The sequence below is a fragment of the Balaenoptera acutorostrata genome, chromosome 2, assembly GCF_949987535.1.
Source record: "Balaenoptera acutorostrata chromosome 2, mBalAcu1.1, whole genome shotgun sequence".
Lineage (NCBI taxonomy): Eukaryota > Metazoa > Chordata > Mammalia > Artiodactyla > Balaenopteridae > Balaenoptera > Balaenoptera acutorostrata.
Window position 1 is genome coordinate 126,015,150 of NC_080065.1, and position 14,977 is coordinate 126,030,126.

The 14,977-nt window shown below is 42.0% G+C and overlaps 2 protein-coding genes across 8 annotated transcripts in view; both read left to right on the plus strand.

Annotated features, from left to right (window-relative positions):
- The window catches only part of LOC103005898 (protocadherin alpha-2), a 128,555-nt gene that overhangs the window by 22,812 nt on the left and 90,766 nt on the right, over window positions 1-14,977 (plus strand).
- The window catches only part of LOC103008617 (protocadherin alpha-C2), a 155,138-nt gene that overhangs the window by 16,072 nt on the left and 124,089 nt on the right, over window positions 1-14,977 (plus strand). For 4 of the 7 annotated variants that reach the window (XM_057541356.1, XM_057541357.1, XM_057541366.1 and 1 more), the window contains exon 1: window positions 3,235-5,649. The exons of 1 other annotated variant lie outside the window; for it this stretch is intronic. In XM_057541356.1, coding sequence (XP_057397339.1) covers window positions 3,235-5,649 — 2,415 coding nt within the window. Of the gene's footprint in view, window positions 1-3,234; window positions 5,650-11,489; window positions 11,615-14,977 lie in introns of those variants that run through there. 2 more of the 7 variants (XM_057541364.1, XM_057541365.1) reach the window with 2 other exon arrangements.

Genomic DNA, 14,977 nt, shown 5'->3' on the forward strand with positions numbered 1-14,977 from the left:
ATTTTATTCATTTTTGAATACAAAATACATTTACATGATTTAAAATGTTTTAAAATGTTTCCATTCCACCTCCAATATCAAGCCATTTAATATACCTGCTGAATATTTCAAACTTTCCAATTTCTTGGCTATTCTTCTAGAGAATTTTTCATATACTAATAAACTCCCCTCTCCCGTTTTAAGACATAATATTTGTGTTGATTTTCCTTCCCCCCTTCATTTAATATAATTTGTCTATCATGACATATTACTTAAGGAGATTTTTCATTCTTTTTTCCAGCCCATGTTGTCCCATTTTGCAGATATGTCATAATTCCCCCCCTCCAACATCAACATTTAGTGGAACAATGATTAGTTTTTCTCTATCTTACTTTTTCTTTTCCAATTCACAAATTATTATATTGGTGAGAAATAATCGTGAATTCTCACAGTTGGGAAAATTTTAACATTTTTGAGTTAGAAAACATTTTTATTTATTATTGCCCTTTGTTTTTAGATTTTAAAAAACTGTACTATGATATAACCAGCACCCCCCCCCAAGTTTGTTGTTTACCAATACCATTTTTACAACAAAGCCGTACATTTTATCTACTATAGGCAAGAGTGCTCTCCATCTCAAATACAGAGAACTGTTTTTCTACACTTCTTGAAAAAACAATATGGGTTTAGCCAGGAATAAATATTCCACATTTCATATGACAAAATGTCAATTCCCCTTTTTATTGCTTTCCTATTTCTTGCATTCTCACATGTATTTAGTTTTATAAATACACTTGCATCATACTACTTAAACATTTCTAATACCTCATTACTTTGCGGGAGTCCTATAAATGGAGAGGGCATTTTCACCACTGTGTAAATTTGTAGTTAACAGTTGTCAGCTTTTTAAAAATCAAGTTAAAAAAATCAAGTTAATTTAGTTTTGAAATATAAACTATTTATAACTGAGAATTTTCTTTGCTGGGGGAGGAAGATGTTCATAGATTGACTAAACTTTTTTTTCTCACACAATCTTCTCCCTTGACTAGATGAACTATTTGAGTAAATAAATAAACAAAAATATAAGATGTTTCTTATGAGGAGACCAGTATTTTCCTTTTCCAATGAAAAGGAAATTGCATATATGATTTCAGTAACATTGTATAATTTTCTACTTGGAGCCAATAAATAGAATTATTGCAACTGTTCAGTTAATTGGACTATATTATCAACCTTCTGGAAATTGCTAGGAACTTCAATAGAAAGACAGATTTGATACTTTAATTAACTAATTTAAAAGTTGATATTCAAAGAGATTCTTCACTTAGGGCAGCAATTTATGAAATACCTTCACCACTATAGAAAACCTTCAACTAACAAGACTGTAGGTCAATATATCTTTTGTCAAGGCTTTGCTTCCTGTAAACAAAAGAACCTTTTATTTGGGGGCTTATTATTGGTTGGCAAATGAACTCTTTGTTTACTCAAAATAAGTGTAATAGAAAGCGATAAGGACTACTACTTATCAGGATAGATCTAGGTTAGTTATTTTAAGATGTTGTTATGTAAGTTATGTAAAATGTTCTCATGTTGGGGGGTACTTTGTATTACAGTTGTCTGTGAGGATTTTACAAGTATATCAGAATTCTGGAGAAAGGTGAGTGTTGGCAAGTGTCCATTTGAAAATTCTTTTTAATAACTTTCATTGTCTCCTTTTGAGAAAGAGTTTAATTACCTACAGTTGATGACATTAAGGATGAATTCATGGTAAGATGATATTTTGGCATGACTTTGATATGAGTGGAGCATTTTTACAGGTAAAGATGGAGGTAATTAAAAAAAATTGAACAAAGGTTGTATTGCGGAAGAAGGAAAGCAAGTGATCTATGTTGTCTGCAAAATAGAATTAATATTGGAGAGTAGTTGAAAATAACACTGGAAATATTGGCTTGTGATCATATCTCAGGTCACATAGAAATGATTCTAACATCTTGGGATTTATATGTTTAGTGCAATCCAATAAAAGCTGTACCCATGAAGATAAATATGGTGGTATGTGAAAAGACAGATGGACTATAGGCCAACTTTGAATAGGGCAGGTAAGGGAGATGGAGTAATAAAAAATTGATATAGGTGACATGTAGAATGTTCATGCCATTAAATAAAAGGTGAATTTAAGGGTTTGAATTTGCGGGGTATTAATGATTTATCTTCATAATCTTTAAATTGTAATCAAATTATTTTCTAGGAGTCATCAGCATGTATGGCTAAAAATGACAATTATAACCATTGAAAAGGGGGAGGAAGATGTGAGTTTGGGAATACCTTCAATAGAAGTCTTGTCTGAAATGTTGGAAGTGGATGAGAACACAAATAAAAGCATATAAGAGGTTGAGGTAGAAAGAAAAGGATAAGGTCATTTAGGAGCAGTGGAAGGATCAGAGCAGCAAAGCACAATAGGTAGAAATACCACAAGATTTTGCAGTGATGGAGAAGTATGCAAAGGAAAATGTTTTGAGGGGGAGGACTAATGTAAGTTGCAGAGAAATTAAGAAATGTTGTAAAGAATATGTGCTAAAATTTTCAGCTTCCATTATTAAATTAAAAAACATTATTAGGAGTAGTTGATGTTCACTGAACAAAGAAAGAATGGACTTTGATAATCTATAAGGTTTTTAAAATTTGGGTAAAATTTGCTAATTTAAAATTACACTCTTTTCTCAAAATATAATAGTATATCTTGTGACAGAAATACATGCACATGTTTCTTCTCTATACAAATATGTAGGATAGTTTTCACTTCTAATTCCCAAGCCTGGTTCATATCACACTTAAGCTTTCTAAAATGGTTGATACAGTTTTTACATTATTGGGAGGAAAGTTGTTTCACTATGAGTATTTTGAACGCTTACCCTACTCCGAACTAATAAAAGAAAACAGACGAGATAAACTGACCCTGCAAATTACAAACATGAAGAGATTTACTATTAAAATAAGGCATATTTATATGTAATATGAATATCTATCTTTAATTTCAACAACTATAGCGTAGCTTCGTTGTGAATTCATTTCTTACCCTTTCGAGCCGCATGATGTCGCTGTCTACCGTGAAGTTACACTAGCTGTTATTCAAGTCCATTGCTCCCATTACTGCATCCTTCCACGAGTGTTGAATGATGGCAGGCGCGGAAGAACTGAATTAACAGACTCGGGATCATACAATATTTCATCTTAATGCCTAGACAAGATTTCCTGATGGAACTAAACCAGCAAGTATTTGAAATGCTTATTACACCTGAAGGCCGACTGAGATCCCGGTGTTTGCTTCTCTCGCTTCTGCTCTTTGTAGCCTGGGAAGCCGGGAGCGGCCAGATCCACTACTCCGTCCCGGAGGAGGCCAAACATGGCACCTTCGTGGGCCGCATCGCCCAGGACCTGGGGCTGGAGCTGGCGGAGCTGGTGCCGCGTCTGTTCCGGGTGGCGTCCAAAGGCCGCGGGGACCTTCTGGAGGTAAATCTGCAGAATGGCATTTTGTTTGTGAATTCTCGGATCGACCGGGAGGAGCTGTGCGGGCGGAGCGCGGAGTGCAGCATCCACCTGGAGGTGATCGTGGACCGGCCGCTGCAGGTGTTCCATGTGGAAGTGGAGGTGAAGGACATTAACGACAACCCGCCTGTGTTCCCGGTAAAGGAACAAAGAGTGTTGATTTCCGAATCTAGGCTGCCAGATTCGTTGTTTCCACTAGAGGGCGCGTCGGATGCAGATGTGGGCTCAAATTCTGTCTTAACCTACAAGCTCAGTTCCAACGAAAACTTCGCGTTAGATGTGAAAACAAACAGTGATGACACTACACAAATTGCGCTCGTGTTAAGGAAATCGTTGGACAGAGAGGAAGCGCCCGAACATAACTTATTCCTCATGGCCACTGACCAAGGCAAACCTGAGCTCACTGCCACTGTTCAGCTGCTGGTCACCGTACTGGATGTGAATGACAATGCTCCCAGTTTTGGACAGTCTGAGTATGAAGCAAAAATATTTGAAAATTCAGATAACGGAACAATAGTTATGAGACTGAATGCTTCTGATAGGGATGAAGGAGCGAATGGGGAGTTTTCATACTCTTTTAATAGTCTTGTTCCACCCATGGTTAGTAACCAGTTTAGAATAGATCCAAATACTGGAGAAATAGTAATTCAAGGGAATTTAGATTTTGAAAATATAAATTTATACAAAATGCGTATTGATGCGACAGACAAAGGCCACCCTCCCATGGCTGGTCATTGCACCATCTTGGTGAAAGTTTTGGATAAAAATGATAATGTTCCTCAGATTGCACTGACTTCCTTATCCTTGCCTGTCCGAGAGGACGCTCATTTCGGCACTGTCATTGCCCTAATTAGCGTGTCCGATCTCGACTCAGGTGCCAACGGGCAGGTGACCTGCTCTCTGACGCCCCATGTTCCCTTCAAACTAGTGTCCACCTTCAAGAATTACTATTCATTGGTTCTGGACAGCGCCTTGGATCGCGAGAGTGTGTCGAACTATGAGGTGGTGGTTACAGCGCGGGACGGGGGCTCGCCTTCCCTGTCGGCCACAGCCAGCGTGTCCGTGGAGGTGTCCGACGTGAACGACAACGCGCCTACGTTCGCGCAGCCCGAGTACACGGTGTTCGTGAAGGAGAACAACCCGCCCGGCTGCCACGTCTTCACGGTGTCGGCGCGGGACGCGGACGCGCAGGAGAACGCGCTGGTGTCCTACTCGCTGGTGGAGCGGCGGGTGGGCGAGCGAGCGCTGTCGAGCTACGTGTCGGTGCACGCGCAGAGCGGCAAGGTGTACGCGCTGCAGCCGCTGGACCACGAGGAGCTGGAGCTGCTGCAGTTCCAGGTGAGCGCGCGCGACGCGGGCGTGCCGCCTCTGGGCAGCAACGTGACGCTGCAGGTGTTCGTGCTGGACGAGAACGACAACGCGCCCGCGCTGCTGCTGCCCGGGCCGGGCGGCGGGGCGGGAGCGCTGAGCCAGCGGGTGGCTCGGTCGGTGGGCGCGGGCCACGTGGTGGCGAAGGTGCGCGCGGTGGACGCGGACTCGGGCTACAACGCGTGGCTGTCGTACGAGCTGCAGCCGGCGGCGGGTGGCGCGCACAGCCCGTTCCGCGTGGGGCTGTACACGGGCGAGATCAGCACGACGCGCGCCCTGGACGAGGCGGACGCGCCGCGCCAGCGCCTGCTGGTGCTGGTGAAGGACCACGGCGAGCCGGCGCTGACGGCCACGGCCACCGTGCTGCTGTCGCTGGAGGACAGCGGCCAGGCGCCCAAGGCCTCTTCGCGGGCGTCGACGGGCGCCGCTGGCGCGGAGGCCGCTCTGGTGGATGTGAACGTGTACCTGATCATCGCCATCTGCGCGGTGTCCAGCCTGTTAGTGCTCACGCTGCTGCTGTACACGGCGCTGCGGTGCTCGGCGCCGCCCAGCGAGGGCGCGTGCGGGCCCGGGAAGCCCACGCTGGTGTGCTCCAGCGCGGTGGGGAGCTGGTCTTACTCGCAGCAGAGGCGGCAGCGGGTGTGCTCTGGGGAGGGGCCGCCCAAGGCAGATCTCATGGCCTTCAGCCCCAGCCTGCCTCCGTTCCCAGGTTCAGAGAACGCGGGCAAACTGCAAGATGTTGATCATTGCACGGAGGTAGGTCCATTTATACTGATATTAAAATATTTAAGATGAAATTTTATAATTTTATAACATTTCACATTTATTTTTCTTTTTTAATATATAGCACGTTTTCACACTTCGGTATTCAAACGTTACTGTGGTTTAAAAATATTTAAAATTAATCTTTTTTCCCCCAGATTTATTGCGATATATTTGGTGAATAACATTGAGTATGTTTAAGGTATAAAACGTGATGATTTGATACACGTGTATATGGCGAATTTAATCGCTGTTTCTCAGTGCCATCAGACATTAACCATTCTCCATGTGTTGGGTTTCTACTCAAATTCAAATTTTTCTTGGATAAATTTCTTCTTACTGAATACGATTTTATTCTTTGTAATACCTAACTTTCTGAACCCTAACGACAACCAGTTTATATACATTCCTCCAAATAGTGTTTATTTTTCATTGTATGTAGTTTTAACCTTAGTTCATATACTATGTTTTGATAATATTTACATATTTTCTGGCGATTACTTTTACTTTAAGATCAGAGCCCATCCATTTTATTTTCTTCTCTCTCTTAGGGTCTGTTACATAGGTATAGAGAAACAGATATTACTATATATACTACATGTATATAGTGTTTATTGGTATTTTAAGCAGTTTGGTAATAAAGTACAGAATAATAATTTCTCTTCAAAATTTGCATGTTTTCATATTCTTACCAAATTTATTATAGACCAGATAAAAATAAAATCAAAAGTGAACAAATATTTAATATTCCTTTCAACAGAATATCAAACAGAACATTGTACTATTTCAAGATATGTGCTTTATTATCAGATACTTTTTTACAGTCACATCAATGACAACATTTTTGGAGGATCTACGTATAGTAACTCATTTCTTTTAATCTGATAAAAATCTTCTTACCTCTAATGATAATATTGAGGAAAATACTATCAGCCCTTTGTAGATCAGTCGGAATATTATGCAAAAATATTTCACATTTAAACATATTTTATATATGATTTAGAAAAATAATTTGATTAGAAAAACTATTAATTCCATTCTTGCTGTTCAAATGATTAATTTATAAATCTTTATTACACAGAATATGCAGGATGATTAGGACTCATTAATTCAAGTTAACATTTTTAGTTTTGTACAGTAAAACTTTGAGAGTCCAAGAAAGTTTATTATTATTTTTTTAATCTTTTCATTTTTTTATTCTTCTTGTCTTTTTAAAAAAAATTTTATTTATTTATTTTTGGCTGTGTTGGGTCTTCGTTTCTGTGGGAGGGCTCTCTCTAGTTGCAGCAAGCGGGGGCCACTCTTCATCGCGGTGCGCGGGCCTCTCACTATCGTGGCCTCTCTTGTTGCGGAGCACAGGCACCAGACGCGCAAGCTCAGTAGTTGTGGCTCATGGGCCCAGTTGCTCCGCGGCATGTGGGATCTTCCCAGACCAGGGCTCGAACCCATGTCCCCTGCGTTGGCAGGCGGATTCTCAACCACTGCATCACCAGGGAAGCCCCTTCTTGTCTTTTTTTAATCTTTGCTTCTTGTAACTGTTTGACCTGCCTTGATGTTAGTTGGTCATAGATTTTAAGCATATTCCTTTGGAGAGAAAGGTGGAACTTAATGGAATGGAATGAATGGTTTCTGCAACACTCAATTCTTAATTTGTTATTAATGTATTTCTTAATTTCTTTAACATTTATGACCAGCAATATATGACATTTTATTTCCTTTGCTCACCTGTAAGTAACCTGAAACCAGTATTATTTTGTAGCTTATTTTATATTTCTCACAATACCTTCAGTGCCTAAATTTTATTTGGCTATTAAAAGCACATTACATGAAAGAAATAATTTTAATTTTAGTCCTTAACTTTAATGGCTGTGTATTTTTAAAATATGCTTATCTTTACTGTTTGAATCAAATGTGGAGTTTCTCCCTTGTGAAAGTGATGGTACACTTAGATTTTCTATTCTATCTATGCCTACCTGATTCTTGGATATAACTTTAATTACTCAATTCTCCTAAATGTTTAATTGGTTTTTTTTTTTTTTTTTAAATTTTTTATTTATTTATTTATTTATTTATTTATTTATTTTTGGCTGTGTTGGGTCTTCGTTTCTGTGCGTGGGCTTTCTCTAGTTGTGGCAAGTGGGGGCCACTCTTCATCACGGTGCGCGGGCCTCTCACTGTCGCGGCCTCTCTTGTTGCGGAGCACAGGCTCCAGACGCGCAGGCTCAGTAATTGTGGCTCACGGGCCTAGTTGCTCCGCGGCATGTGGGATCTTCCCAGACCAGGGCTTGAACCCGTGTCCCCTGCATTGGCAGGCAGATTCTCAACCACTGCGCCACCAGGGAAGCCCTAATTGGTTTTTTTAAAAATGATTTTTACCTCCAGATCAAAGCAATAGCTTTTTAAAAAAATTTTATTTATTTATTTATGGCTGTGTTGGGTCTTCGTCTCTGTGCGAGGGCTTTCCCTAGTTGTGGCAAGCGGGGGCCACTCCTCATCGCGGTGCGCGGGCCTCTCACCATCGCAGGCTCTCCTGTTGCGGAGCACAGGCTGCAGACACGCAGGCTCAGCAATTGTGGCTCACGGGCCCAGCCGCTCCACGGCATGTGGGATCCTCCCAGACCAGGGCTCGAACCCGTGTCCCCTGCATTGGCAGGCAGACTCCCAACCACTGCACCACCAGGGATGCCCTAATTGGTTTTTAAAAATTCCTTAATTAGGGCTTCCCTGGTGGCGCAGTGGTTGAGAATCTGCCTGCCAATGCAGAGGACACGGGTTCGAGCCCTGGTCTGGGAAGATCCCACATGCCGCGGAGCAGCTGGGCCCGTGAGCCACAGTTACTGAGCCTGCGTGTCTGGAGCCTGTTCTCCGCAACAAGAGAGGCCGCGATAGTGAGAGGCCCGCGCACCGCGATGAAGAGAGCGATGAAGAGAGTGGCCCCCGCTTGCCGCAACTAGAGAAAGCCCTCGCACAGAAACGAAGACCCAACACAGTCATAAATAAATAAATAAACAAATAAAATTTAAAAAAAAAGCAGTTTAAGAAAAAAAAATTCCTTAATTAGAAACAAGACACTTTCCATCACCTACCATTTATTTGACAACTCTCATCATTTCGATAATTTTAGTTCTGTGTTCCTACAACTCTCTAATTGATATTCGAATTTCATTTTAGGGGTGTGCTTATCACAAAGATGGAGTCAAAATGTAATCTGTATTTTAATACTTTGCACTCTTCTATCTATGTTAATGGTTTTATTTGTTTATTTTTAACTTTTTATTTTATATGGGAGTATATAGTTGATTAACAATTTTGTATTAGTTTCAGGTGAATGGTAATGATTTTAGCTATTAAATATTTCCTAAATTGAAAGGTACCAGAGCTCAGTTATTAAATACTGTGGATTCTGGAGCTTCCTGGGTTAAAACTCCACCTCTACCAGTTTTTGTTCATACAGCCTTTGATAAAGCACTTGTTATTTCAATTCCTTGGTTTCACATTCTACGCATGATGAGTATGAATTCTATTGCATAGAATTTTTGTATCAAGTTAATATTTATAAAGTTGTTTATAAAATGTCTGTCAAATACTATGTGCATAACAAAATTTAGTTATTATTCAAAAGAGTTCAAGGAGTTAATAACTGGAAAAAGAAAAACTAAAACGTTAGAAAGTCATTATGGCCTTCTATATTACTCTTATTTTATGTAAAAGTTATCTTTTGTGAAGTTATTTTCAGGTTAACCTACAATGTGTCAGTATTTTGAATTCTTTGTGATAGAATTTAAAAACTCATCTAAAAGTCAGTTTCACCGGTTTTGGGAAGTCCAATTACCATTGTGGATGTGGGAAACCTTTTGGAATCTAGAAATTTATTTAGATAAAGTCTCCTCAAGGAAAGTTTAGACTATCTTGTGTTGACAGTGATGTCTTTTTTCATACTTATAAGTTGCTTCAGATCATTTAGAGGTCTGAGTAGGTGTTTGAAATCTTTGTTCTTTTCCATTAATGGTGTTTTCTCTTCCTCAAAAATAAGTACACAGTATGTTTTATGATGATTTAAAAGTTAGTAGTAGTTACTGCCTATTAACCATGGAAGTAGACCATTTATATAGAAAGTGATATAGAATAACTTTTAAAATATAGTCATCAGTCTTCATTAATCATTAGTAGGACCCTTAGGCGATTCCAAGACCATGTTAGCATGCCAGGGACCACTGAATTATCAAAACCCAGCCTCTGACATCAAAACGTTTGAGATAAAGTAAATATATGGGTCATACAATGAAAGACAAGATATTATAACAGGCCCAAAAGCAAAGCTGGGGTTGAAAGAAAATCACTCCCTATTTGTCTTTCTGAAGGAACACTTGAAGGGTCATGGTGTTTTCAACGGTTTTTAAAAGGGTAAGTTACCCTGAAAGAATATTGAGAATAATGAATACTTCTGTGAAGGAGAAAATTAAGCAAACCTGAAGACACACAAAAGCCTCTATATGACTGGAAACATGGAATAGTCCACTGTGGTTAAAACATATGGTTCACATAGAATAAAGTCAGAAAAAGTAATATGAAAATATCTCTTGATTCTGAGTACTAGACTAAGTAACTTTGAGTAGCAGATTAAAGAATTTGGATTCTTCAGAAGTAAATTGGGAACTATCAAAAGATCTTGAGCAAAAAAAGTCAACACCATGTTTCAGAAGATTGGATGGAAAGACAATCTAGGAAGCTACTGCAATAATTAAGGATAGCAGCAATTAGTTAAAAACGTTTCTTAGGCAGGTAGCTGTAAGAATATGAAAGAAAAGATAGATATACAGGAGCATTAATGGTACCATAAACTGATAATTTTGCCTTTACTCTTGAAAAGCACTAAAATCTAGATGTAATTAATCTACTTGCAGTTTAGAATGAGAGTAGTTCACAAATGAGCTTTCCTTGTTAAATAGATACTAAGAAGGAAAAATCCCAAGCATAACTTTAAAAACAGAAATTGTCCTAAGTACTAAGGATGAACAATAATGAAATTAAAATGTATGTATTATGTATTATGAAAAGACATAATGTAAACTATATTGGGGATTGTAAAAAGATATTCATAAGTATTAAGGCTTGGAAAAATGCAACTATATACATATAGGAATGCAACACATTTCTGAAAAGAAATCACATTAATTCTAATAAAGAGAAAAATATAGACGTTTCTCCCTACAAAATATATTAAAGCAAATTCTTATATTAAAATATTTTACATATATTCAATTCATAAAATTACTTAAGAAAAATACCTCAATTTTTTGCTCAGTTTTCTAGATTTATTTTTTTCACACATGAGCAAGTTTCTCTTTCATCAGTAGATTTCTGGTCTCCTAGAGACCCTAGGAACAGTGAGTCATCGAATTCTTCTAGGCAGAATCCTAAGTCTATGTATGTGGGAGATCCTGAATTACAGAACAAAAGAATTTTCCAATTTAAAATCCCTGGTTGTTTAACTGATCATTTTTATTCTCACTTCATTTCTGTGATTATTTTTAAATTGTGTGGAGAGTTTAGTTTCCTCAGGTAACAGAAAGCCACAGTTTTGGTTTATACTAAACATTTAGCCGCATTTATTTCACTAGAATGCTTCCAACAAGAGAAATGTCGTTCTCTATTTCATCAACGATTAAGAAAAAATTCAGAGAATGAAACAAAACTTTGCAGGATAATGGTGAAATGTTTATTCATAAAACATGTACTTACTTTTGGGGCCACGTGATGTCACTCTCGGCTGAGAAATTCTCTGATTCAAAGCCATCTTTTAGGCTTTGGAAAGACACTCCGGTCTTTTATAGTCTCCTAGGGCAGAACAGTGACGAACACAGCAGGATGGGACTGAAGGAATCAGAAGATTTCCCCTAGTTTTGAAAATTTTTTCGCTAACTATAAAAAACCTCGAGTGTTTGAAATGTTGTACTCAAGTCGAGGCGACCAAGGGGACCGGGATCTACTGCTACTGTTTATCATTCTCACAGCCTGGGAGACCGGGAGCAGCCAGGTCCACTACTCAGTCCTGGAGGAGGCCAAACATGGCACTTTCGTGGGCCACATCGCCCAGGACCTAAGGCTGGAGCTGGCGGAGCTGGTGCCTCGCTTGTTCCAGTTGGATTCCAAAGGCCGCGGAGACCTTCTGGAGGTAAATCTGCAGAATGGCATTTTGTTTGTGAATTCTCGGATCGACCGGGAGGAGCTGTGCGGGCGGAGCGCGGAGTGCAGCATCCACCTGGAGGTGATCGTGGACCGGCCGCTGCAGGTTTTCCATGTGGAAGTGGAGGTGAAGGACATTAACGACAATCCTCCTGTGTTCCCCGGAACACAAAGGAATCTGTTTATCGCGGAATCCAGGCCGCTTGACTCTCGGTTTCCACTAGAGGGCGCCTCCGATGCAGATATCGGGGAGAACGCTCTGTTGACTTACAGGCTGAGCTCCAATGAGTATTTCTCTCTGGACGTACCAACCACCGACCAACAGGTAAAGCCTCTGGGACTTGTATTACGAAAACCTTTAGACAGGGAAGAATCTCCGGAACTTCATTTAGTGCTCACGGCCACTGACAGAGGCAAACCTGAGCTGACTGGCACAGTTCAGTTACTCGTCAAAGTGCTGGACGCCAATGACAACGCCCCAGCTTTCGACAGAACACTCTATGCGGTGAAATTACCAGAAAACGTTCCCAATGCAACGTTCATAATTAAACTTAACGCCTCAGATTTAGACGAAGGCTTGAATGGGGATATTATTTACTCATTCTCTAGTGACGTTTCTCCAGATATAAAATTTAAGTTCTACATAGACCCCCTAAATGGGAAGATTATAGCAATAGGACATATAGATTTTGAAGAAAGTAAAGCCTACAAAATTCCAGTAGAGGCGATAGATAAAGGCCTCCCACCCCTGGCTGGTCACTGTACAGTTCTTGTGGAAGTTGTGGACACTAATGACTTTGCTCCAGAGTTGATTATCAAAACGCTCTGGCTCCCTGTCAAAGAGGATGCACAGCTGGGGACAATCATTGCCCTGATCAGCGTTATTGACCGAGACGAAGGTGCAAATGGACAGGTGACCTGTTCCCTGACGCCTCATGTCCCCTTCAAACTGGTGTCCACCTTCAAGAATTACTATTCGCTGGTGCTGGACAGCGCCCTGGACCGCGAGAGGGTGGCGAACTATAAAGTGGTGGTGACCGCGAGGGACGGGGGCTCGCCTTCGCTGTCGGCCACAGCCAGCGTGTCCGTGGAGGTGTCCGACGTGAACGACAACGCGCCCGTGTTCGCGCAGCCCGAGTACACGGTGTTCGTGAAGGAGAACAGTCCGCCCGGCTGCCACATCTTCACGGTGTCGGCTCGGGACGCGGACGCGCAGGAGAACGCGCTGGTGTCCTACTCGCTGGTGGAGCGGCGGGTGGGCGAGCGAGCGCTGTCGAGCTACGTGTCGGTGCACGCGGAGAGCGGCAAGGTGTACGCGCTGCAGCCGCTGGACCACGAGGAGCTGGAGCTGCTGCAGTTCCAGGTGAGCGCGCGCGACGCGGGCGTGCCGCCTCTGGGCAGCAACGTGACGCTGCAGGTGTTCGTGCTGGACGAGAACGACAACGCGCCCGCGCTGCTGCTGCCCGGGCCGGGCGGCGGGGCGGGAGCGCTGAGCCAGCGGGTGGCTCGGTCGGTGGGCGCGGGCCACGTGGTGGCGAAGGTGCGCGCGGTGGACGCGGACTCGGGCTACAACGCGTGGCTGTCGTACGAGCTGCAGCCGGCGGCGGGTGGCGCGCACAGCCCGTTCCGCGTGGGGCTGTACACGGGCGAGATCAGCACGACGCGCGCCCTGGACGAGGCGGACGCGCTGCGCCAGCGCCTGCTGGTGCTGGTGAAGGACCACGGCGAGCCGGCGCTGACGGCCACGGCCACCGTGCTGCTGTCGCTGGAGGACAGCGGCCAGGCGCCCAAGGCCTCTTCGCGGGCGTCGACGGGCGCCGCTGGCGCGGAGGCCGCTCTGGTGGACGTGAACGTGTACCTGATCATCGCCATCTGCGCGGTGTCCAGCCTGTTGGTGCTCACGCTGCTGCTGTACACGGCGCTGCGGTGCTCGGCGCCGCCCAGCGAGGGCGCGTGCGGGCCCGGGAAGCCCACGCTGGTGTGCTCCAGCGCGGTGGGGAGCTGGTCTTACTCGCAGCAGAGGCGGCAGCGGGTGTGCTCTGGGGAGGGGCCGCCCAAGGCAGATCTCATGGCCTTCAGCCCCAGCCTACCTCCGTGTCCTGGATCTATAGATGCAACTGGAGATCCACAAGCTTCTTTGGACTCCTCTGGGAAGGTGGGTTGCTCTAATATTTTATTTGTTTATGTATGTATTCATTTAGTCTTGAAAAATATTTTAATTATCCTATAAGATACTTTAAAATAGTTTTTATCCATGTTTTTCTAGTTCTGCCAGTATGTTTAATTTTATTTCTGGAGGGTGAACCTTAACTTTGTTACTGACTTTTGCTTCAACTTCCAGTTGAGAATCGTTATAAACCATACACTGAACAGACATTTATTAGGGCTGAATCCATTTTATTTAAAACCTGTTGTGGGAGTCATATTGAATTCCTGATTAATAGGAATTGCTGCCACCGTACCTGAAAACTATTAGTTGAAAACAAATTTAGTCATTACACATTAAGTTAACTGCAACACCACTCTGTCAAATGATAATTTCTAAAGTAAGCATGGTAGTTTAGCCTAATTATATTGTTTTTAAGCAACCCCATAGCAGATATATGCAGTAACTGTTACCTTGTTAACTTATAGTTTCCTACCTTTCTGGAGACATGGCGGTCAGCACTAGTTAGTGTCTGTAACTTCAATAGGTAACTTCCAATATACCTAGAAAACAGTTGCTTTACTTCAGGAATTTAATTTTGACAATAATTGTTTCAAATATAACTCTTATTCCCACTTGTTCAAAATATGTTTCTATACATTGTCTGACAGTGTAGATCATAAGAAAATGTTGACTGAGAATCTTTTCTACACGTAGAAATTTTTCTGAAATTCATGTTTTATCTGATATTGAAGAAAATACTTCCTGAAAGGTACTTTCTTTCCTGAAGAAGACTTTCTCCTTTTATGAAATTTTCTGTTAGTAATGTAATGCTGGGGCATTAAAGATATACCCATATTTCACACTTTGAATTCTCTTGAAATTGTTGTCTGGAACTTAACCAGTTTACATGAGGATTTACTTTGTCTCTCAGTATTCCAAAAGACAGAAATCTGGAGATGAGATTGTGCACCTTTAAAGTCACTACAT